Source organism: Trachinotus anak, unplaced genomic scaffold (genome assembly GCF_046630095.1).
Source record: "Trachinotus anak isolate AG129_WGS33_773 ecotype Australia unplaced genomic scaffold, CSIRO_AGI_Tana_v1 ptg000005l, whole genome shotgun sequence".
NCBI lineage: Eukaryota > Metazoa > Chordata > Actinopteri > Carangiformes > Carangidae > Trachinotus > Trachinotus anak.
The window spans coordinates 3,879,728-3,904,453 of record NW_027273856.1 but is presented as its reverse complement, the minus strand read 5'-3'; the positions used below and the strand labels follow the sequence as shown (position 1 = coordinate 3,904,453).

General features: G+C 39.7%; 3 protein-coding genes, 1 long non-coding RNA gene and 1 other non-coding gene across 7 annotated transcripts in view; 3 read left to right on the top strand and 2 right to left on the bottom strand.

The window, feature by feature from the left end:
• The window catches only part of kdm6ba (lysine (K)-specific demethylase 6B, a), a 94,190-nt gene extending 88,970 nt beyond the window's left edge, over nt 1-5,220 (top strand). Inside the window, exons 17-27 of the mRNA XM_071477868.1 lie at nt 313-418; nt 685-890; nt 1,019-1,125; nt 1,219-1,287; nt 1,406-1,554; nt 1,677-1,791; nt 1,913-2,100; nt 2,187-2,328; nt 2,705-2,831; nt 3,229-3,399; nt 3,598-5,220. Coding sequence (XP_071333969.1) covers nt 313-418; nt 685-890; nt 1,019-1,125; nt 1,219-1,287; nt 1,406-1,554; nt 1,677-1,791; nt 1,913-2,100; nt 2,187-2,328; nt 2,705-2,831; nt 3,229-3,399; nt 3,598-3,615 — 1,398 coding nt within the window. The 3' untranslated portion in view covers nt 3,616-5,220. The remainder of the gene's footprint in view (nt 1-312; nt 419-684; nt 891-1,018; nt 1,126-1,218; nt 1,288-1,405; nt 1,555-1,676; nt 1,792-1,912; nt 2,101-2,186; nt 2,329-2,704; nt 2,832-3,228; nt 3,400-3,597) is intronic.
• LOC139621392 (uncharacterized) lies at nt 85-17,219 on the bottom strand. Its single transcript, XR_011690987.1, has 10 exons — nt 17,078-17,219; nt 15,253-15,376; nt 13,681-13,890; nt 3,595-3,657; nt 3,416-3,496; nt 2,192-2,313; nt 1,929-2,116; nt 1,356-1,570; nt 969-1,109; nt 85-936 (listed from the first exon to the last, which is right to left on the bottom strand). It is a non-coding gene; the product is annotated as an uncharacterized lncRNA (long non-coding RNA).
• tmem88b (transmembrane protein 88 b) lies at nt 10,499-18,012 on the top strand. The gene is made up of 3 exons (XM_071477877.1): nt 10,499-11,116; nt 13,485-13,895; nt 17,139-18,012. Exons 2-3 carry the CDS (start codon nt 13,491-13,493, stop codon nt 17,421-17,423), a joined length of 690 nt encoding a protein of 229 aa, XP_071333978.1. The 5' UTR covers nt 10,499-11,116; nt 13,485-13,490; the 3' UTR covers nt 17,424-18,012.
• Nucleotides 18,013-19,571: 1,559 nt separating this feature from the next.
• Nucleotides 19,572-19,735, bottom strand: LOC139622234 (U1 spliceosomal RNA). The gene has a single exon (XR_011691167.1). It is a non-coding gene; the product is annotated as a U1 spliceosomal RNA (small nuclear RNA).
• Nucleotides 19,736-20,576: 841 nt separating this feature from the next.
• Nucleotides 20,577-24,714, top strand: LOC139621391 (calcium-binding protein 4-like). 3 transcript variants are annotated; one of them, XM_071477878.1, is made up of 8 exons: nt 20,577-20,716; nt 21,794-21,847; nt 22,071-22,206; nt 23,107-23,137; nt 23,277-23,420; nt 23,615-23,724; nt 24,025-24,172; nt 24,354-24,714. In XM_071477878.1, exons 2-8 carry the CDS (start codon nt 21,795-21,797, stop codon nt 24,380-24,382), a joined length of 651 nt encoding a protein of 216 aa, XP_071333979.1. In that variant the 5' UTR covers nt 20,577-20,716; nt 21,794; the 3' UTR covers nt 24,383-24,714. The 3 variants fall into 3 exon arrangements, with proteins under 3 accessions (XP_071333979.1, XP_071333982.1, XP_071333980.1); XM_071477879.1 differs by lacking the exon at nt 20,577-20,716 and adding an exon at nt 21,143-21,542; XM_071477881.1 differs by lacking the exon at nt 21,794-21,847 and having other exon boundaries at nt 20,593-20,716.
• Nucleotides 24,715-24,726: the final 12 nt, after the last annotated feature.

The window sequence follows — 24,726 nt, the reverse complement described above, 5'->3', positions numbered from 1 at the left end:
CTTTTGATGCGATACATATGACAAATGAACATACTTTTACATGGCAGCGAGTAAGAAGTAGCTGAAATAATTTTACCAACAAAGTATAGATGAGGAGCCACTTTATTTAGTCACAAAATAATACCGACATTCAAGGCAAACAACAGAACACAACACTTTACATTTAGGGTACACTGTAGGCAGTTGACATTAAAATACAGCATCCCTAAAGGTGCATTTGCGCCCTCTAGTGGCCTTTCATTGTGCATGGGGACGAAGAAGTTGAAACAATTTGTGTTGCTGTGCACTAACATGACTTTTTCTTCTCTGTAGTTGGAGAGTAAGAGAGATGCCTTCTCCCCTGTGCTGCTGCAGTTCTGTACAGACCCCAAGAATCCTGTTACTGTCATCAGAGGCCTGGCTGGATCTCTACGATTAAGTAAGTTTACACTTTTAGTGACTGGTTAGCACATTTATTTACATGCAAAACTCACTGTAAGCTCTCTCAATAAATGTGAATTTAATAAGTATTGAATCAAACCATGTGTAAGTCTTTCAAAATCAGTCTTGCCCAACATTTTGGCTCATTAGTTATAGGATGTACTTTGTATTTGCATCTTCACAGTGGGTCTATAGTCTTAGCAGTTACATCATGCACAACTCCCTAAAAAGCATATCCCTAATGTCCCCTTTAATTGTGTTCAGACTTGGGGCTGTTTTCTACAAAGTCATTGGTGGAAGCCAACGCCGAGCAAGCAGTGGAGGTGAGGACTCAGGTGCAGCAGCCTGCTGATGAGAACTGGGACCCCAGTGGGACAGGTCAGACATGGCCCTGTGAGAGCAGCCGCTCCCACACCACCATTGCCAAATATGCTCAATACCAGGCCTCCAGCTTCCAAGAGAGTCTGCAGGTACAGAACACATCATAAGACTATTCCTCCACTCAGTTCATGTACCCTGTATGCTTTAATGAAATTGTTTTATGTGACTCCATTCTGTGCTGCAATTCAACTTATACACATGTGATCTGTGTCTCCAGGAGGAGAAAGGCAGTGATGAGGAGGAGGATGAAGACGATGAGAAGGAGAAGAAGCCATCAAACAGTTCTGATACTCCCATCAAGGACGGCTCTAAAGAAAGTAGCAGGTAAACACATTTTAAAAAAGCTAGCTCAAGGTCTACTAAAATACAAGTGTTTTGTCATTAGTAGTAATGCTAAAATGTTTTCCTCTTCCTCAGTGGTGAGCAGAAACCAGTAGGGAAGATCATTAAATTTGGCACAAACATAGACCTGTCAGATCCCAAGAGGTGAGCAACTTCGACACATAACTCTAAAACAATTGTACTTTAAGTATGATGGTCTCATAAATCCAAACCTCACTACAGATGAAAGTTGATGGAGATGTAACACGTTCTCTCTGCTCAGGTGGAAGCCCCAGCTTCAAGAGTTGCAGAAGCTGCCAGCTTTTATGCGTGTAGCATCCAGTGGAAACATGCTGAGCCACGTCGGTCATACGATCCTTGGCATGAACACTGTCCAGCTCTACATGAAGGTTCCAGGGAGTCGGACACCAGGTAAAGCACACTGTGTCTGCAAAAGGAGTAATACAGCACACATTAATTAGGATCTGTTTGTTACTCAATAAAAATAAAATCCCATTACATATGACTGATGTGATTCTGTCCATATTCAACAGGTCACCAGGAGAACAATAACTTTTGCTCGGTGAACATCAACATCGGCCCTGGAGACTGCGAGTGGTTCTCGGTCCATGAGAACTACTGGCAAGCCATCAGTGACTTCTGTGAAAAGTGAGTACACAGGGACAAATCTCAGAGTGCAGGCTGCCGTCATTCTATTTGTAATAGTATAATTACCATTATACTAACATTAAATGCAAGCTGTAACAACGTTTTCATCCTATGTGCCCAGACATGGAGTGGACTACCTGACAGGGTCCTGGTGGCCGGTGCTGGAGGACCTCTACAACGCTAACATCCCAGTGTACCGCTTCATCCAGCGGCCTGGAGACTTAGTGTGGATCAATGCTGGAACTGTTCACTGGGTTCAGGCTGTGGGCTGGTGCAACAATATTGCCTGGAATGTTGGACCTCTTAATGGTAAGGAGTGCGCCATCTAGTGACCAAATACAGGAAGAATATTTTTGAAGCCTGTTTCTTTAATGCTGATTAACATGTATCTGCAGCTTACCAGTACCAACTGGCCCTGGAGAGGTTTGAATGGAATGAAGTCAAGAAGGTCAAGTCCATTGTCCCCATGATCCACGTGTCCTGGAATGTGGCGCGCACTCTCAAGATCCCAGACCCAGACACCTACAAGATGATCAAGTGAGTATACTTAGTTTGTTATCAAAGGTTCCTGGTTCAAACTAAAACAATTGTTCCTACTTTCACTAAGATTAAAATGTGCAGCTTGTGTTTAACTGTTTGTGAAAGGTGTTTATTCACCTTAATTGGCCTTTAGGATGTTATTAAATTGCAGTGCATTATACTGAGAGGCATTTCTGTCTTCATTCATCTATATGAACTTTGCAAAATATTAACACATCAGCACAACTATACAACAGTGCCACAAACTACAGCCTCCTAGATGGCAAACTAATGTCACATATTATCATAAAAGTAGAATTCATTGCTGGGCTGTAGCATTGGTTTTAATGATGACTGCTTAATCTAAATGCTGGTCTCTTTACCTTCCTGCCAGACACTGCCTGCTGCAGTCCATAAAGCACATCCAGATCCTGCGAGACCAACTGGTGGCCGAAGGCAAGAAGATTTCTTATCAGAGTCGGGTCAAGGACGAGCCTGCCTACTACTGCAACGAATGTGATGTGAGTAGCTCTCAGTTTCCAGTTTATTAGGTACACCTAGCTAAAACTAAGGCAGTGCAACACCCCTGCAATAAATCCTGTGTTCAGGAAGGTGGAAGTGTTTTTGTTCTCCATTCCATTTATAGTGTATCAATGACTGTGTACTACACCTTAACACAACACAATATACCCTTCAACCACATGAACTACAGCTTGTACAATGAGCATTTAGTCAAATCAATACCTCTCTAAAGCAGTTAAAGGCCTGTTGTATTAGACGGCATTAGTTTTAATTTAACAGACTTAAGGCTTAACCATACTCAAAACCTTTTCTTGGTACATTATTTCTTTCTACAACTACACTACACACTACACTACACTACACCCTGAATTTAACCTGTTTTCTCCTCTGTCACAGGTGGAGGTGTTCAATTTGTTGTTTGTGACAAGTGAGAACAACAGCAGGAAGATGTATGTGGTTCACTGTGAGGACTGCGCTCGTCAGCGTAGCCCCAACCTGACCAACGTAGTGGTGCTGGAGCAGTACCGCATAGAGGAGCTCATGAACACATATGACTCCTTCAGCCTGGTGAGCAAAGACTTACCTCTGTTACTGCCTTGTCAGACATTTGTTCAGTTTCCAATTGTGCAATCTGTCTCCAAGTAATTGAAGGTTCATTTCCAACCTGTTGCAAAAATAGTTGCCAATTAAACTTTTTCCATGTCGCTCATGCATTAATTTATTTATTAGCTAATTAATTCTGTGTTGTGTTTCTTGTCTTACCAGGCCTCCTCCTCCCGGTGACAGAGCTCCCCTCCTGCATCTCCTCAGCCATAACCAAAATTCCTGCAAGCCAGGACAAAAGACACAGTTTCACTTTGGTTTTCAACTTGCCCATTCATTATTTAAGATCATTTTTGCTACTACTACTGCTAATACTTGCCGAACAGCCAGTTGAATACGTTTACTCATCATTACTGTTTACAAAAAGAAATACCAAGCCGCCAATAAAATACCAGTTTACTCTCAGATGGTGCTTTCAAACAGAAACCCTGGTTAAGTTGAGAACCAGGGGGCAGTTGGTGCTGCCATTGAACAAACTGTGGAGGGTAGTCAATGGCGTGTTTCTGTCAGTACCAGAAAGAACTTTTTCTGTTGTTGTTGTCGTCTTGAATACTGAAAATTGTACAAGCTGTTTGCAATTTTTGTGGGGTGCTGTCTTTTTTTAAATAATTTATTGTTTTGTTTTTCTAAACTAGATCAGCCTAGATATATACCACATTGGCCTTGTATTTAGAAAAGAGACAAAATGAAAAATACTAATAATAGAGATATGAACATTTTTCTAAAGCATTAAGAATTTAAAAAAAAATTGTTTGGAATGCTTCAAAACATACGGGTTTTAACGACTTTTAGGGGGGGGTTTCATTTTTGTTCAGATTCTTGTATGTGTTGTAAATCTTGTTTTTAATCAATTATACTTTTATTTCTTCTGGAGATTAATATTCAGTTGTCACACATCATCAGGTCTTTTTATTCATTTCTTCCATCTCTGTATGAACTCTATCTCTTTAGAAAAAGTAAAAAAATCATTGTCATCTGGTGTTTGTGTGTTGTACCTCTGATTGTTTTGTTCTGATATGCAGACTTAGTATTTCCTGGATTTTTTTTTTCTTTTTTTTTTTGGCATTGTACATTTAATTTAAAAAGTTTCCTCTATTTATTGGATATCAATGTTCTCTCTTTTTTAATAGGGTTGTACAAGTTTGCGATTTTTTTTCTTTATTTTTTATGGTGACCGATTGCTCTGTAAGAACTGAAATGTTGGGGTTGTGTGTCCGCGGGAGTGGAGGCTGCTGTTTCTCTGGTGCTTGCCTCTCACAGCTCCTGCATTTTTCTTCTGATATATATTAAATGATATCTTTATCTTGAATATAACGCCACCTTTCCTGTAGACGATAGGCACACTGCTCACGTAGAGAAGATGACTAATGGAATGCTGTGTTTGTATGCTCATTAAGGAAAAAAACAAAACTACTTTTTCCAAAGTGTTTTGAGAAACGGTAATTTTTTTTTTATTATGTAGGGGGCTTTTAGACAAGATTTTAATGATTTTATGATATTACCTGTTGAATATGATAATGGGATAGATGGTGCTAAATGTTCTCTTTGAACAACCTGTTTTCTGTTTGTCTTCTTAAAATGAGAATTCTATTTTTCCTGTTGCAATATTACCTTAACCTTTTCCTTCTCTTTGTGGTCATTTATTTATAACTGCACTGTTTAGAGAATTCACAGACATACTTGCAGACACACACACACCAAACTGAGCCAGACATGTCTTAAACACTTGTGAATTTGTGTGACATTACTATGACTATTAATAAACGCTTTTTGATAAATCCAGAAGTGAGGATTCTTCTGAATTCTTCTGTTGTCTTGCTCATCATGTCTCATCTGCCAGTAACAGTAGCAGATAAGTTAGAATCCTTCTTGGACATCAATATAAACAAAGGCTATCCAAGCAATACGAAACAATAAAGTTGGCATTTATAATTTATGTTGGATTGTTTGATCACATTCAAAGCAGCAAAGTTAAGACTGAACTCAATTCATATCACACACACACCACTGCATGATGGCACTAAGAATTTTGTATATATATTGTGATGACATTTTTTTTATGGCAAATACTTAAGTACTAAAATAAGAAATCCTTTAAACTGTCAACTACTGTCTGGCCATAATTTCTCATGTGATTACTGCAAACCTCCCCCCACCTTTGGTGAGGTAAACATCACAGTCAGCCCAGTTGCTGGATTTCCATTAACACTGTATTGAACCTAGTTGCAGATTTTTCTCCACTGCACATCACCCAGCTGCCAATCACATCACTTAAAGGCACCTTTTATCCATTTAACCTCCACTACAACAGTAGATTTGCTAAAAATCCCCTCTCCTTTACAAATCCCTCCTTTCAGCTGTGACGAATGTTTGGCACAGCTTTGTCACTCATATCCTCAACCCTGAATTTGCTATTGTTAGATATGCGCATGAGAAAATAAGGGTTGAGTCGATAGAAAAGTTTCCATTTAGACATCAGCATCCAGGGTAAACTTAGGAAGGAGATTGTACAAGCGGCAAAACTTCACAGATAGCAAAGCAGGAAATAGCAGGGAGCAGTAACAAGACTGCCCAGACTTCAGTTTCCTCAGTGAGAATTCAATAAGGAGTCAAAAACACTTTCAAACCTTGTACACAAAAATTTGATTAAACAATGAAAAACTTCACTGGCCACAGATTAGTGAGTGAGAAGCTAGCTGGTTAATTCATTGCTTATTTCAAATGAATCATTCTGTGGCACATTTGCGCATTTCAAGTGGTCTAAAGCCAAACGACAAAAACTCTCAGGTTTTTCTCTTCAAGTTACTTATTTACATAAAACAAAGGCAACCAATACGAATGTCCATCCATGTTTCTGAAGACCATTTAATATATTAATATATTTAATAACGTATAATAGCGTTCATGTCTTGTACTGAATCAAAAGAAAGCTCATTTTCCTGTATGACAATGAAAGAATACATCCGTATAATCATAAATGTTTAACAAAGATGAGATTAATCTTAAGAGATGTAAAAAAATATATTATATATATAATTTTTTTTACACACACACACACACACACACACACACACACACACACACAAGTTAAAACTTTCAGATCCTTCGAAGAAGAGTACAGTCATTGAACCTGACTGTATAAAAATAATCAGTATTCCCAGGCAGAGTGACAGAATTATCAGCTCAGGATGTCCTCAGGTTAAGTTAGGGAGCACAAGGTCAGCAGAGGGACAGAGCATTAATGGACAGACTGAAGGAAATCCTGCTTCAAAACGCACAGGAAGACCACCTCCATCCGTCTGTCTATCCACCGTGCAGCAGTCAGGTGATGAGAGGGTCACCACTCTTTCCTCCGCAAAGACAAAATACTTCAGCAGTCCCATCACCACCACATGGTGTAATCATGATGGATGAAACTTTGAAGCTTGTTTATGCTGCTCTTGCACAGCATGAGATGAAAGATTAACTAGTAACAATTTCTTCTGTAATGACAAGATTCCCCAAAGGAGAGTCCATGTGAACTGTTCTGTCAGCAGCGACATGACAGCAACACAAAGTCAAAGACTGTTGAAATGCCGACAATGAAAAAATACAGATTGTCCATTTACTAATATATCAGTGAGTTCCTCACCCTTTACTATAAACCATCATGCTGCATGTAGATATAAAAACATTATTTTAGACCTGTAGTGAAATGATGCAACAATCTCATGGGCCTGTAAAAAGAATAAAGGGGGCTGCATGGGGACCAAAGAAGGGCTGAAAATAAATAAACATTTCAAGCTCAAAGCAGAGGAAAACGGGTAGAAAATCAGCATCAGACAAGACTAATTATTGAGCTTATGCTCTGATCTTTTCTTATCATTTCACTGATTACGTCTTCCACAACCTCTTTGTTCTTCTTACTTCATCCTCCTGCTCTAATCCTGTACTGCAGAGGATCCAGGCTTTTATCTAAATCACACATCCTGATAATGCACGTATATTTCATCATACACTGTAAACAGTGCAGAGTGACGTCTAAAACTATTTCTATCTTTACATCATGTATATGCTGTCAGCTGTTTATCTTACTAAACTTGAGGTTTTACCTCTGTTATAATGAATCACCATCTAAACCAATCTGAAAAAGCACACATCATGTGTGGCCTCCACACACTCTGCTCCTAAACCACATCTTATAAAGCTAATGAGGACTACTACACCAGTACATAACAAGTTTCTGACAAACTTTTCAACTTTCAATTTCAGCAGGATGTAAACTTGATTGTTATTTAGCCTTAATCAACTAATTAATCTTAACCCAACAATACAGATTTTTTTTTAACTTGAACTAGAAAGCCCAATGCTGAGCTTTGTTAAGTCCTAACAACAGGATGTTTTCAGAGCAGCATAGTAACACAGCATTTAGAGACAATGTCCTTCAAGAGGAGGAACCAGCCCGATGGCAGTTTCCTCCACTTAAAATGTCATTAAACAAAACCCTTTCAGTTCCACAGGTGTTATAGCCAATATATTTATAGGCAATTTCCCTACAGGAATGAATAATCATGCTATTTAAGGGGGAACACTATATGTAATTTAGTATATTAGTACATTTGTATATTGACCCAAAACAAACAAGACAGTTGCTGAAAAGATCGACCTCTGGAGCACAGTTGATCACATTCTGCAGTTAGGAAAAAAAATCCAAGGCTTATCTGCAGGAAAAGCAGTAAAAGTGTGATGAAGACTACATGCGTGTAAATATGAACGGGTTTATTTGAACTCAAGGTGAACCTTTTGATTTTGTCACATCGCACCTTGAATTAACTGCTTCACATAGCTGAACTGAACTCTAATTCCTTTAATTCATTGTTTGAAGATTGCTGAAGTAATTAATCCTGCCCCACTTAAACTACAGCAACACTCCAACATTGAACTATTCATGAAGGATCTTGGATTGGTGGATATTTGGAGGCTTGCCAAACTAAGAGAGGTACATACAGTACATAAAACTTGCATTATCATAAATCTCCAGGATAGATGATTTTTTAATAAGCAAGGATTTGGTGGAGAGGGTCTGAGATTGTATAATAGGAGTTACAGCATTGACAGACATGCTACTGTGCAATTAAGTTTAGTAATGGGGCCATATGTGGTAAAGAAAAGTGGGTGGAGACTGAATACATCTTCCTATGAAACGATGGGTTGACAGATAAAGACACTCTGGGAAGCCTCTAAGGCTAATATAAGAGGAAAAATCTTAGCCTATTCCAGTATGAAAAAGGGGACAAATACAAAAAGTAAAGGATCTTGAATCTCAAGAAAAATATGCCACTGTTTGCTAGACAGTTACACCAAAATGAAATTGCCATTGCAGCTTTTTAAAGGGAGAAAGGGAAATTGGTGGCAAACACAAGGGACAATTACACGGTATTTCAGAATTTCTGTTGCCACCTTTATAAATCAGAGATGAATTCAGAGGTCAGTAAACTGGAAACATTGTTTTCAAAGATTAAATTGCCAGAAAGATAATCCAGACAATCCCATAACAGAAGAGTACAATCTTTAAACAATACAATTGTTTGATTAAATGGGAAAAATCAGTTTGAAAAAAAAAAAAAAAAACTGTTCACATCAAGAGTTAATGGAGGACTGGCTTCCCCAAAACATGGAATTATATAACATAGCATTTGAAATAATTAAACTAGCAACTAACGTTACAGCAAAACACAAGAAAAATTTAAAACATTCCCAAAAGGATGGGTAAGAGCACAAAAGTGTAGAGGGAAAATATCCTTTCAATGGGATAAATGGTTGGCAAAAGAAATACAAGTTATGAATGACCTCTGTCGAATTTATTTATGCCATTTGAGGAACTGAAAGAACAATTTCTTCTAACTGATGAAGGGGATTTCTGGAAGTATTCATAGCTGAGGTGCAGTGTGGGCTCTGTCTTTGGGCTTAAGAGGGAAGAGGACAATATTTTAAAATTTTTTATCTTAATTTAATAATTTTTAAATTACAGTATATTATAAAGTATAATAAAGTATATTACACTTTGCATTGGTATTATGTACACACACTACGCACACACACACACACACACACACACACACACACACACACACTATATATTTATACATACACACACACACACACACAAACACACACACAAATTCTAATTCTCAAGACTACATTTTGCAAAAGCCTGAGATTAATATGTCAAATGAATCTCAATAGTGAGATTAAGGATGATTTTTGGCTGGGCTGCAGGGGATGCAGGTTCATCCATTACAGAATGGGACACAGACATTAATTTTACACCCCTGATAGTGTTTAAAACTGCCTTAAGCCATGATAATAAATGTTGGAAATGTATCAAGGAAGTGGGCACATTCCTACATGTTCTGTGGGAGTGTTTCTTAGTTTTACTAAAAAAACTTGATGAGTGGCTCAAACAACCTCTACCAGAAATCCTCAAAGCTGTGTCTGTTCTGGGATAAATCTTTCATGTCATCCTTCAGTCCAAACAGAAAGACAAATTCATCTACTGGCAACATGAAAGGATTTTTTTTTCTTTAAGCAGTTTTACATGTGTTCAAAGAACCTGCATATATGTGCTAATTTTGGTGTAAAAAAGCTATTCGAGGTTACGGTGTCCTGGTTACAGAATGAAGGAATGTTGGGGTGCCAGCCTTTTGCTTTTTGTTTTTTTGACTGTCTTTTTTTGTTTAGACAATTGTCTATTTTAATGCCATATTGGTATTATTTGCCATTTTGTATAATGTCAAATATGCTTTGGACTCAAACAATCAAACTTAACCTGAGAAGTTGACTAAATGTGTTCAGCACCATGCTATCTCTTCTCTTCTACTCTAAACACGCCATGCCTGACTCTACTGCCCTTCCCCCTCATTGTCTGCTCTCCTGAACCTCAACTCATCAGGCAAGCCTCCTCACTCTGACCCCCAACACACAGCGCCCAGCCCCCACTGCAGCAGGGACAGGGTAAAGGGGGTCTAACATGTCTTGGATATGAGTGCTGGAAGACATGTGCTGAGAGAAGTTGGAGAAAGGCAGGGGCGGGGGGGCTGATAAGCATGGTGGGTGGAGAGAAAGTGGGATGGATGAAGGGGGCATGGGAGGAGGGAGGGAAAGAGAGACAGCACTGTGGACTCAATCAGATGGAGGGGGGTAAAAAGAGGAGGGTAGACCGACAGAAGTTTGACATACTTAAGACAAAGACCACAGCAACTGTGAACTGAGTTTGTTTCAGCAGCCGAGGAGGCAGCATCTCTGTGCTACGACTTCATCACAACAGAACAGGAATTTTGTGTTGCATGTAGAAAAGAAAACAGACACTATCAGCTCCACTGACAAGTCTGGATAGTGGAGAGAAGAAGCAGCAGGAGAGCAGAGCCGCAGGAAGCCAACATACCAACATACCACTACTAAATAGATAAGGCTGCAAAAACACCCTGAAAGCTCTTGTAAACTTCACAAGGAAAGGAGGGAAAAGTAACAGTTTCTAGACATAGGAGTCAAGAGTTGAAGGGATAAAAGGGAAAACAGAGCTTTATTAAAGCGTGAAGAGAAAACGTGTGCTGACTGGACAGAGGTGGTTTTGTGAAGTGAGAAAAGCAGCAACAACCTGGAGGAGGAACAGCAAGAGGTCCACCGGGCCCCACAGCACAACGTGAGTACAAGAAACATTTCAATCATATTATTATAACTGACCCACTATTTGACATCTTCACACAACTGGTTACAGTTAAAATGGTAGAAGAGCTTATGTTCAATATAAACAACTCAGACGTCTGAGAAACATAGGATAAATTAATTAATGCAGCTGCTTTGTCGCAGACAATAGAGTAATAGAAAGACTAGACAATAGGAAATCTCCCTGCATCATCCAAGCATGACAAGACTGAAATAACTAGCTGAGCATGCATATGATGGCATGCAAACTATGATAGGAGTTTAAAAATTAAAACAAGAAGATGTACTGGGTGACTACATACCACCATGCCGCAGCAACATTAACTTCATTGCACAATATTCCCCGATTTAAAATTCCTTGATTTGGGTCAAACAATGACATGACGTGTTATTCAAGAAAATGCTATTCAAACAATAACAGTGAGTAAAATGGGTGGAGCGCCTGAATGTATTTTCAGTAAGGGGCACAATGAGTCATCTGACACACACATGTGTATACGCATACACTTTCCTGCCAGTCCTTCCTGTATGACCTTCCACCTTACAACAACACTTGAGACAACAATGGGAGACAGAAATGGGAAATAAACAACGTTAAAGCACCTAGAACAGCATCGTAAATAATGTCTTCAGCTATTACTGCCAATTTCCAGCGAGTATGAAATAGAAGCGTGACTTGTTTTCATTTTTATTCCAATTCAGCTTCAGTAAACACCTATACATAACACAGATTATGACACCAACATAAGAGGAGTGTTTCTGCTCAGAGAGATTGTGTCCATGCTAGTTGGATTATCTGAGTGGTCAGCAGAGAGATGCTGAACTCTCCGATGACTAGTTTTTGACTGGCTGAATGAAAAGTAACTGTGTCTTTTCTCAACTTTAACAGACCCGGCGTTAACTGAAAATTAAAAAAAAATTGTTTAAAAAAAAAAAAAAAACTAAAAAAAAAACCAGCAGCAGTAGCAACTCTTGTTAACACATTACACCTGTATGGAATTTTGCACGTACTACACGTATGTTCACACAGCTAGCCAATAAGGTACTTCAACAGTAATGATAGTACGCATTCATCTTATTAGAAGAAATTTACTACTATTGCAATATCAGACTCATTCATGCAAAACCCTTTAAAAGCTAAATATCTTCAAATTAACAATGTTTTCATGTGTAAAAAACACCTATCACTCCCTGTGTTGCCTAAAAGGAAAGACTGACAGGTTGACTGGGTCATCTGCACTGGGATTTTCCATTGCTGTAGTTGTTTTGGCAGCTGACCTGGTCCTGTTACTCACAGTTGTCCCCAGTGTGGCTGAGGTAACAGTGTCTCCTGACCTCTGAGAAGTGAGGATATCCTGTGCTAGACACAGCTGTCCTTACACAGAGCAAATACAAATGAAAGGACCTTAGCTCAAAGCAGACTGTACAAGGAGGACCTGGTATTTGAAATTCAGACTTTTAAGGCTGTTTAATGACGCAAACACAGAAAATGTTAAATTTCAAGACAAAAGGTAATTTAAGCAACGAGTGCTGTGTCATAATGACATTATATTAAAAAAACGTTGTTTATGAAGCTGTTCCTTTTTGATGAATTAGTTATTAAGTATCATAATTAAATTAGCGATACTACATTCTTTCAACTGATGCCTAAAGAAATGATAAAATGATATATTGGCCAATATTAGTTATTTTCCGTAATATCATGATATAAACATTTTTTGATGCAGATCCCTTACATTAGCTTGTTTTTATTTTTTAATGTGCTGTAGATATGTACTGTGCTGGTTGTTTTACAAATGAAAACACTAATACATTAACTCAAAGTACGAGGATGGTGCAATTTCTGTAACATCTGTGTTCAAATTAAATTCTGATGAGAGGAGTGATGGCACTTGAACTTAAAAACTATCTGCACTTACATGACATGACAACAACCCATCCGAACACAAGCACATGTGCTAACACCCACTTGCACACAAACAATCTGATACCAGTTTGCCTTCATCTCTCTACTACATAAACTACATATAGCAATTATTGGCCCCTTTCCTTTTGGCCAATCAGCTCTGATAATCACCACCTCACAGAGTACAGCATGCAGGGCTAACTTCCTGGCAGATAAAACCCCTCAGTGAACTCAAGGTCACAAAGCCTTTGAGGAAAGAATCAGACTACTGAACTAATCCAGTCACTTCAGATGTGTTTTCCACACATATAACAAACAAACATCAATAAGTGCTGATCTGACAGTTACAAAACATCTGAAATAGCAATGGAAAATGTAGATTTTTTCAAATTTAAATTTCCATCTCATACCACTAACACGTTCTTTGTTCTGCCCACAGTTCACTATGAGTATGTCTGGTACTCTAGAGAAGGGGGCCCACCACCAGGTCTTGGACCTGTCTGAGGAACTGCCGCCTCATCATCATCATCATCATCATCACACCAACCACCACCAGCATCTCCACCACTCCAACTCTCTGGCCTCCACCATGGCTGTGGGTGGAGGCAGAGAAACACCTTCACGTGTGGTCGTACCTCCTCCTTATTCTGCAGCTGAGAGTGGTGGTGGGGGCAGTGAAGCTCCTCTGGAACTGAGGGGGTCCCTGGACTGCTGGGCCTGCTCCGTACTGGTGACGGCTCAGAACCTGGTGATCGCTGCGATCAACGCCTGCCTTGCTGGACTGGTGTTTGGTATAATCCTGACGCCAGCCATTGTCATGGTGGTGTTTGGCTTCCTCTGCCACTCTACAGTAAGAAGGGGGGGGTCAGGAGAGAGGGTGGATGAGAGAGTGTGAGCACTGTCTGAATGTTGAAGGAATTTATTTCAGTGCTCTTCTTCTGTGAGGCTCTGCCTCATAATCATCAACGACTGGCCTGTGAGCTTTCTCACTGGAGCTGGTTAAGGCTACGTCCATAATACTATACTACGCTTTCATTGTAAAACAGTGCTTTGTTATTCTTTAATAATCTAACTGCACAACAGCTGCTAGCAAAGACAACAAGGTCTGTAACACTTGTATTTCTTCACCCATGTTGAATTCACCACTAGTAGTCGAGGCAGATAAGACCCAATCAGGGAGTGACCATGGGTGTCTACGTCATTGTTTCCAAAGGTCTGTTTTTGCCCGTCCAGACTACAAGGCAGCCCCACAGTTTTCAAACCAAGAATGGGGACAGCAGCATTTCCAAAAGCCTCAGTTCTAAGGTTTGAAAACTCTGAGTTGTGGGAACGCCAGGCAGAAATGTATCAAAGGAGGTGCCATTTAAAACTAAAATGTAGTAGTGTGGATGTAGCCTCGGTGTATGCTCAGACCTTTGTGAGGATTTGACTGTTCACTTGTTTGGATAATTTCTATCCCTTCTCTAGGCCTGCCATTTGTCCAATGGGATATGGTACACTGAATAAGAGCATCCAGACAATTGGTGGAAACATCTTTGCAGAAATTTGTACTTCTACTGCACTGTTGCAATGAGACACAATTTACCCACTGACATTAAATGTAGTATTTACTCTCAGGAAATATTTCCAAACCTTATATGACTATCTAACAGACATTTAAAACCAGCGCAGTGCTCTTTGATCTGAGAGAGAGAATGTGCTTGCATGTTTGTAGGAATAAATGTTTACACACACACACACATTTACGACATCTATAACAAATGATGGGCAGAACATGGAGATAGCTACATCCATCTTTTTGCTGAAGACCTAAAGTCCTAATCTCATCATAACTTTGATGCAAAAGTTTGAAATTGTTCTGCCTAGGGCTGAGGGTGGGGTTCAGATCAGTCAGCGATGAAGGGTTTCATAATCAGATAAGTCTGAGCTTTTCTCAGATGTTGAAAAGATGGGTGAATTAGAGGGGGCAAGGGGTCAGGAGTCTAGTGAGTCAGACGTCAGAGCACAAAACCTTTAAGACTGTTTGGTAGCTAGTTAGAGATAAAAAAAAACTGCAGAGCAGACAAAATGTGAAACCGCACAGATGTGTGTGTGATGAAAACAAGAAGAAATGTATATGTAACTCAAAATGACCTATTTGATGAAAGCAAGCCTTTTCGTGGACTACACCAAAAATTCATCATGGTTCAAAGACTTTCAATGCATACCAATGGCATTTCTGTAGGCCCAAGACCTCCTTAATGACCGCAGAGATCTGGATTCTCTCTGTTCTCCTGCTCTCTCACCGTTAGACCTCATGTGACAGCAGCTTAGAGAGGGATTAACCAGGACCTGGGAGGATGGAGAGAGGGGGAGAAATCAAAAGAGAAAAAGGGTGAGAAGAAAAGTGGAAGAGAAAGAAACGTGTGTTAAGTATTTAGGGATCCTCAAATTGAGCACACTTTTAAGATATATGAATTTGGTTTGAAACAGTCATCCAGAAACACACACATCGCAATACTCCACGAGCAAAAACAAGCTTTCTACGCAAGACCTGGCTTAGATCTGGAGACGTACATGAGGCCTCACCAAGTACAAACAAACACGGGAATGAATACTTGAGAGAGTCTTATCTTTTACAACTCCTACCCCCAAAGCTCCTCTGCACCATCCTTTCACCCTTTACTTCTTTTTTTAACCCATGTTCTGCAGTTTAATCCATCTCTCTTGCTTGCATAGTCTTTCCCTCCCTCAATGTTTTGTTTTCTCTCTCCAGCTGTTGTTTCTTTCTGACCAGCTGTAACTCTACATCCATCCAGACAGTACACAAGATCTGGAAAGACTAAAAAGTCTTTCCAGATCTAAAAAGTTGATGAATCAAACCAGAACATTGACCTTTAATTGAAGATTTATCTTGGTGACCAGTGGTTTTCAAAAGACACATAATTGCTTTGCCATTTCTCATCAGCATGAGCAAAGTCCTGCATCCTTTACTCCCTGCACTTTCCTCACGCACTCAAATGTTCACCTCATCCTTCATGGGGCGATAAGGATGATTCAGGTCTGCTGTCTCTCTCCATTCCTCTCCCACACTCCAATCCTGACCCCGTCACCTCCTCTCCTCCCACTCACCCAGTGTTACTGCTCAGAGACAAGTGCACATGCTCTGACATGAGGTATGTGCTGATCAACATCCTTGAGTCTACTTGACAGTGATGGGATTGATGGCTCACTGCTGTTTTTAACAAGTTCGTAAACTTAGCATTTTTGTCAAAATTAGTCTTTAGTGGGCGACTGATTCACTGCATTCATGTGTGAAAGACAGACACACAGACACACACACACACACGCACACACACACAACTAGCAACTGGTGTCTGTCCTCACTTCATACACACATACCACACAGAGCTCGTCATCTCCTGTCCTTATCTGTTATTCCCAGCACTTCATACAAGTATTTAAATGGTTGATGATCTATATATGAAAACACAACGCAGTAATGCTACAAATGCAAAATTTGTAATTTATTATGAAACAATAAAATCCTTTCCTTTCAGTACAAATTGGATTATATAATGTAAATAAAATAGATTAACAGTAGAAGTACACAAACACTCTCTCCTGATGTATAATTTAGCAGTCTCTCTCACAACAAGGCTGTGGCTTCACTGTTAGATCATCATATATTGTATATTGCCAAAGGGTCCTTGAGTAAGATAACTGAGCATCTGCCAGCTGTAGCCCCAGTTGCTCTGTAGCTGCCCCTGACCTTCAACCTCCCACTGAAAGCAAAGACTGTTTGGTCTAGCACTGATAAAACAAGATCTGAATATATTTCAAATTACAAGAAAAAGTGAAAGCAGCTATTTCCCCCCTTCACTAAAATACCAGAGGTGCCCTTGAGCATGCTCTTTACTACCAGACTGGGGGTTTACTGGGCAGCTTCCAAGTGTGAATGTGGTCAACTGTGTGAGGGTTCAGTATTCCTGACAATGTATTACTCTCAGGGAAGCTACCCTGGTCAAAAAGTGACACAGGTGACAAACTGACCTCTGCGACCACCTTTTGTCGTATCATCTCAAGTGTTGTGTTTCTCCTCTCATCTCCGCAGGTCCGCCCTCATGGGACAACCCCCTACTGCTCAGACCTGCTGACTGATGGGGGTTGCGTGGCTCTACTGGTGGTGGGCTTCCTCCTGGTGACCCCTCTGCTGGTCCTGGCACTGGCTGCATACTGTCGCCTGGCCCGACACCTCCAGCTGGGCCTGTGCTTCATCCCGTACAGTCGGGCCGTGTACAAGAACCTGCCAGCCGCCCAGCACCGTGGCCTGGGCACCGGCTGCTGCGGCGGGCGAAATGGAGCAGACGGCAGCGGGAAGGGAAAGGTCTGGGTGTGACAGAAGAAAGACAGGAGTGAAGAAGCCCATTAGATGAAGAATATGCAGGGAACTGAACAAAGGACAGGATGGGGGGAGGGGATTGTAGGCAGGAGATGTAAAAACAGCAAAGTGAGTACCAGTGAATGGAGAATAAGTTACATCGTTATAAATAATTACTTATATTTTACTCCTAAGCCTTATCATCAGTGAAAAGATTAGTTAGTGTTTGGAAAAACTGGACACTGTATACTGAGGAATTTTGTTTTGTGGTATTTTTCTACATTGACTATTTTAAAACTTTCCAGTCAATAACTTACAGCAAGATCGATTCTGTAAATCGGCAGTTACTTAAAATAATCAAAAGGTGCCTAACAAAATCTAGGATCTTATCTGATCTGCATACAGCCTTAACTTTCCTGAATAAAACAACAGAAATAGGAAAACAGCACACCTCACAAAAAGATGTATTGATGCTAAACATAATTTTACCTCATCACTGTTATTATGTATTTACATTTGTCAAGTGTAGTTATCTGTAAAGCAAACTGTGACTGCAATTTCTTGAATTCTTTCCTTTTTATAAATAAAGTTTTTGCATTAAGCTGGAGTCATGTCTGTCCTGTAGTAACATGGGGTGGGTTGAGTCTACTACTAGGAAAAGGAAAGAATTATGTAAGTAAGAATTATGTTCCTAGTTAAAGAGCGACAAATTGACCTCAGTGCCAGCTGACACCGATGTGAATGTACATACATTTCAAAAGCATTTCCGTGTGCAACAAAAATTACACACCATTGTCAGAAAATGTCCCTGGAGAAATCGTGTCTGAAAAATAATTACTGGAATTAAGCAAGTGTTTGCACGTAAAGCCAGCCTTGTGACAGAGCTGATAAAACCTCATTGTTCAAAATAATTCAGGTTAATGTCACACCCATGTGGTGAAAGAGTGGAATGACAGATTAGACTATAAAACTGGGTTTTGTCCTGATTATAAAAAATATACCTCATGTATGAAAATTAGCTACATTGTGAGTGCTACAACCCTATGGCTCCCAACCTTTTTTGGCTTATGACCACATTCAAATGGAGCCAAGTTTAGTTGCAGGCACATGTCTACAGGCCATGAATAGTTAGTTGGTTTTTTTTTTCCCCTCCTGTTATGTTCCTGGTCAAATTGACCCATCTTAAAGTTTGAAGATCTAGGAAAAATAGTTAAAAGTATTTTTTCAGTATGAAACTTCTTCTGCTTGCCTTAATTAGTGTAATCAACATATAATATGAAAATGGTTCATCTCACATATTTGCAACCACCCCCTGCATGTTTATATCAAAATTTAAATGTTATGTTTCAATGTTATGTAAAACTATTGTGCTTCATATGTTGGTCTTTCAAAAGCAATAAAGTGGTGAAACATTTTTTAAAAAAGTTTGAACATGTATTTTTTTTTTTTTTATGAAAAACGAGTGAATTATCCTAATTGAACCATCACCTGTTAGAGGTAAGGAACACCATTGCACTAAATATTGATAGAATAGTTAGTAATGGAGTTAGTAATGAAATATTCACAGTGCTTGTTAGGATTTTTTTGGTTTCGGGCATCTTTTGGATAATTTAAACATGCACTGGGTCAAATTGACAAATTGCTGTTCCTGACAAATGAACATAACAGGAGGGTTAAATCAGAATCAGAATCAGAATCAGTTTTATTGCCAAGTATGTTTCCACATACAAGGAATTTGTTCTGGTGATTGGTGCAATTGGAGGTTCTTGGAGGTTCTTGGAGGTTCTTGTAAACAACAGGTTTACACAGTTTTAGTTTCTGCCTGTATGTGGGAATCAGGTGGACCATGACACGGTCAGAGTGGCCCAGTGCAGCCCGGGGGACGGCGTGATAAGCACCACTGATTGTTACCTTTGTTAAAGTCACCAAGGACAACAACTAAGGAGAAACTGAATCTGAAATGGAATTAAATTGATCTGAAATACATTTTAAGGCCTGAGCAGGTATCTGTGTATAATCTGAAAATACAATAACACAAGCAGCACAGAAGAAAACACATGTACAGTGACTCTGCTCACCAATGAGACGGACCTTGATACAGCAGCACCGCCCCCTCATGGAGGAAGCTGCACAGCTAGAGGTAACACTTGATATTGGACAGTAAAACAGGGGAGAGCGCGAACGCAGTCCCCCACTACCAGAAATTATGCAGTCGAGATTCCCACATTTGGGGAATTCGCAGGGGTCAGCACAACCGGAGTGCAATGGCTGAGCCTCGCCCTGGGTGAACCACCTTCTTGATCATGGTATCTCCCCTGCCAGGTAAGTATGAGTTGTACACGGCAAAGCGAGGGGCGTCATTGCGCCACACACGAGTCAGCCTCACGGTGCAGTGGAAATAATCGGGGATTCACCTTTAGGTCGACCTCAATGATCAGACGACTTTAAACTCGTTAATAAGTCGTATAGTATAATTTTCAAACCGAAATTTGAGTATTTAGTAGTTTTTCGTGTTCCCGTCATGCTTTGCAGCATTTCTTGTGTGACGTATAGGCTACTTCCGGAAATATTTCGATTTCATTTAAACATTTGCGTTTAACAATGACATAAATGCGCCACTCTTTAAGTTTTACTTGTTATAAATGCTGCATAACAAGTGATGAGAGTTACGTCCTCAGTTTTAGTTTTATTCGTCGACTACGGGGTATAACTGACCAGCAACAGGCTATCCCGCTGATTAAAGTAAAAAATGCTATATTTCTGTAACTTCCCTGAGAAAAGTGGATAGAAATCGTTATGAAATCTGTACACTGCAACGGACCTGCAGCAGGACAAAGACAATATGTCCTATTATTTATCCCGTTTTGATATAAGCTGCTCCATTGCTCATGAACGACGTCTCATTTATTTTTGTTTAGAGATTTCCAGCGAGTTGGACACAGCCTGTGAGAGCCACCACAGATAGAGAGGGTACATCAAACAACCGCGAAACAAATCCAGGCAGCAAAATACAGCAAATAGGCCGAGTTAATATTTCTACACGTGTAATGCACGTAATACATAACATGAGCTGTGGCGCCATCTGGTGGACAAACACACTGATCAAGTTTGAGTAAGATCCGAGCAGCAGACTCACCGTGGAGCTGAGGGGTCGACGGCACAAAAACAGTCCACCAACTTCACATCTGCCTACTTGTACTCCTCCAGCAGCGCTTGATGTACTCCACAGAGGTTTTAATGAAGATACCGAGGAACTGGTGAACATGCAGCTGCGACCGAAGCTGCGCCAGGTATCGCTGCACGAGGGACAGGTGAGAGATGCTCAGCTCGCTAACGACGAACACCTGCGCCGCGCGCACAGTGCACAAACTACCCGGATGTAGAACAACAAACGTATAATATAATATAATATAATATAATACAATACAATACAATATAATACAATACAATACAATACAATATAATAATTTAAAAATATAAAACCAGGTAAATGAGTTGAAACATCATAGCTAAGCAGACAGAGGTGAACAGACAGTAACTATCAATAGTGCCATGACTGTTGTTCATCAGTAAAATGCCTGCCTCATCTGTATCACAACTCTTTTTCCACCAAGTCAAAACAATCACCACTAGGCCCAAAATCTCTTATTGGTCCGCTCAGTTGATATGGCCTCAGTTTTTACAGCACAGTTAAATGAAAAACATGCACTGACATGAAATGATGTGTGTGATCAAATATAATAGACATTACATTTGCATTTTTCAGACTGCCATTGCTTCCATATGTGAAATGTTAAAACTCTCTAAAAAAAAATTGGAGGCTTGTTGCAACTGCAAATCCAAATGAAGACAATTCAAGTTGCGTTGGAACCAAGTGGATAGTGACCTCTTAAGGGTCATGTCAGGCACACTGCTGCCCCACGTTTCGCTTTCTGATCGTTGGCTGCACGTTTAGCCAGGTAATACCTGTTAAGCCTCTCTGATGCACAGAGGTCAAGAGGAGATGGAAAAACAGAGCAGACAGGATAGTGTGCAGCCATTCTCAACACAAGAGCAGCACTGCTCACAGGGGACGAGAAAGGCTGTGCTGCTCAGTTCATTGTTTTCTTTTCTCACCATTTAGGAGAGGGAATTAAGGTAAGCAAATTGCAGTGAAGTAACTAGATTCATTTTCAAGATATCAGAGCCATCTGGGAAATTAAGGATTTGCAATGATAGAGAAGAAAGTATTTTTTAAACTTTTAATCCTCTTGCAACCTCATCTTTTCCATCCAAAAAAGCATTTATGAAAATATTTCTTCTCCATAGTCAAAACAATATTTTGGTCCAACACCTGTAGAGTGTACGTTACCTCTGGATACACAGTCTGTGCCTCTGTTCTTTCACAGCATGTCTAAGGCAGGAGAGAGGACCTCTTCCACGACCTCTGTCAGCTCAGATGGGTACATTTAGACTCATACAAAACTGTCTCTGTATTTTTGTATTTTTCTGTGAGTGTGACAAACAGTACAACGCAATTTGGGAAATGCACATACATACATTATTCTACTTACCTTAGGGGTATTAGCCTGATTTGTATATAATAAAGAAGGTTTCTTAAATTTTCAAGATAATAAATTATGCATTATTGTTTAATTTATTCTTTTTTTTTTTTTCATGCTTTAGCAAATCTTCCGTGGCTGACGACTCCCCATCAGGTTCAGTCTCTGAAACACCCAAGAAATCATCAAAGAAGTCCAAGAAAAGTACTGAGAATATGAACAAAGTCTATAACTCCGTGCTCAACAGTGTTTTTGGGGCGGTAAGTAGCTCACTATATTGGCAAAGAGGATCGTCCCCCTCTTCTTGGCTGTTATGGTATCTGACTTCTGCTGTGACCTTTCAACTGTAACTGATGCTGTGGAGTTAAACAGCATATCAGGTGTATCTGTGGAAAATCTTTTCACTTTCAGCAGCAATTCCCGTACTCCTGCCACACTTAAACACACCTTTATTCAATAGAATTTGTGTTTGTTCTAATTTTAACAACTGAACATTAAGCTTTTCCTCACTGACACATTAAAAATGTCTTGATCTCAGCCATACAACGAGGTTTTCTAACTTTTCTAAAAAAATATATACAATTGATATGATTGAGATCTAAAGGTATAGATCTCCACAATGCATTGGATGCTCATCAGTTATAGGCACTGTACGTCAGTCATTAAAACTTCAGCCAGGGGTGAGGTGGAAGTCAGGCAGTGTACTTACGGTCTTCTTCCTGATCTTTCTGGAGCTGCCATCACTAAGCCTGGTGTGTCGGCCATATTAGGAGCTCATTAGTTGGGGCTTAATGTCACACTTCATTAGGGTTATCCAGATGAAGAGCATCGCCAAACCACTTTGTTGATTCAGCTTGAAAATATTTACCTCTTCCGTTCCAAAGTGATTCATGACCACGTTAACACTGTACCTAAGGAGTCTACTCTGCATACCAGAGGACTGTCCTCTGTCCTCTTTATGTTGTCTCATAGTATTTTGTCCACTTCATTAACTTGCACATTTCAAATATATACACTTAATATTTAAAACTGTACTGAAATTGAAAATCTTTGACATCATCGGCATTAGAAGTATCGTTAAAACATGATGTCAAATATTTTGGTATTATGTAATATCCGACTATATTAAATTGCAACGTGTTTGATTTTTGTTTCTGCAGGACAGAGAACTGGCTCAGGCTGAGTTAGATGGTAAGTCTCATCGTCACAGCTCAATGTTCATATCAAATTGCAAATTGCATTAAATAAGGACATAACCATATGACAAACCTGGCTGTTACTGTATATTTAGAATATCATAGTCTCTGTGAACCCCTGATCTTTCTCACAGAGCTGCAAGAGGCTTTCAAGGAGTTTGACTACGACCAAGATGGCTACCTGAACTACAAGGATGTGGCCGAGTGCATGAGGACAATGGGATACATGCCCACAGAAATGGAGCTGCTGGAGATAGTACAACAGATAAAGATGAGAAGTGAGCTACTATGAGCCATTTTAAAAGTACTGAATACAATCAAAGATATAAATTATTCCAGCAAATAAAAAAAAATGCTCCAATGAACAATATCTTTATTTGTTCACATGAAAATGTACGTTTGTTAGGCTGGTTTTACTATTGCACCCTTTTCTTTTTAACGTCCTGCTCCCTGACATCTTTCCTCTCCACAGTGGGTGGATTAATGGACTTTGAAGACTTTATTGAACTGATGGGACCCAGGATGATGGGAGAGACTGCTGACATGCTGGGACTCAAGGAGCTCCAATCTGCCTTTCTACAGGTTGGTCAGTTAATTAAGATTTATTGTAGTTATTAAATCAGTTGAAGCTGAAAGAAATGATCAGGGAGCTGACTGTTATTAATAAGAGCTGACATATAACATGAATGAAAAAGATATCATCTTATCTTTTTTTTAATTAGATAAATTATGGCAAATTAAATTGTAGTGTCTTAATTTGAGAATTCACAGACCAGTAAGTTTCCATTCAAGCCCATAAAAATGAAAAATGATCTCTGCAGCATGCTCTAATTTTGATTTTCTTCCTGTTGATATTTTCATCATTTTCTCTGTTTTTGAAAGTTTGACCTGGATGGAGACGGAAAGATCAACCAGGACGAGATGAAGGAGGCAGTGAAGACGATGCTGGGAGAGAAGCTGAAGAAAGGAGAGCTGGAGGAGATCCTGAAGGAGCTGGACATTAATGCAGATGGAATCATTGACTTTGAAGGTGGGAATCAGCAGCTGACACACATTCAGATGTTAGACGGTGTGTTTCATGATGCTGATCATAATCATGGATTACATTTCACACACGTACTAGTACAAGATGCATTAAGCATCACTGGCTCTTGCACTTGATTCAGATGAACTCAGCACTAACTAAACTTGCTCTGCTTTGTCTTCTTCAGAGTTCGTGATGATGCTCTCCATCCGCTAGCTGCTGGGAAGACTGACCACATGGACAGAATACACAAACGCTCCTGAATCATTCCACGGATAGTAAAGACAACTATTTACCAAATGTTCACATGTTGGTGACCAGTGTTTGACATGTAGGTATAGACATCTACCACACAATGTGTGCCTAATTCTGTAATAACTGTATGAATAATGAATTGCTAAAGGTGTTAGAATGATGGTGTATGGTATCAAATATGATGCATGCTGTCAACTGGGTGTTCTTTTGGTCGATACACAAACTTTTTGCAGTGATAAAACATGTAAATAAGACTGAAATGTTTTGCTATTTTAATAAAGAAATCTAAATCAGTCTTGGCTTTC

Excerpts from the sequence above, each read along its gene's own strand:
- LOC139621391 (XM_071477878.1), top strand. The coding sequence starts at position 21,795 with ATGTCTAAGGCAGGAGAGAGGACCTCTTCCACGACCTCTGTCAGCTCA. Across the intron at positions 22,207-23,106 it reads TCAACAGTGTTTTTGGGGCG|GACAGAGAACTGGCTCAGGC; the intron begins GTAAGTAGCTCA and ends TTGTTTCTGCAG. Across the intron at positions 24,173-24,353 it reads TGGAATCATTGACTTTGAAG|AGTTCGTGATGATGCTCTCC; the intron begins GTGGGAATCAGC and ends TGTCTTCTTCAG.
- tmem88b (XM_071477877.1), top strand. The coding sequence starts at position 13,491 with ATGAGTATGTCTGGTACTCTAGAGAAGGGGGCCCACCACCAGGTCTTG. Across the intron at positions 13,896-17,138 it reads GCTTCCTCTGCCACTCTACA|GTCCGCCCTCATGGGACAAC; the intron begins GTAAGAAGGGGG and ends TCATCTCCGCAG.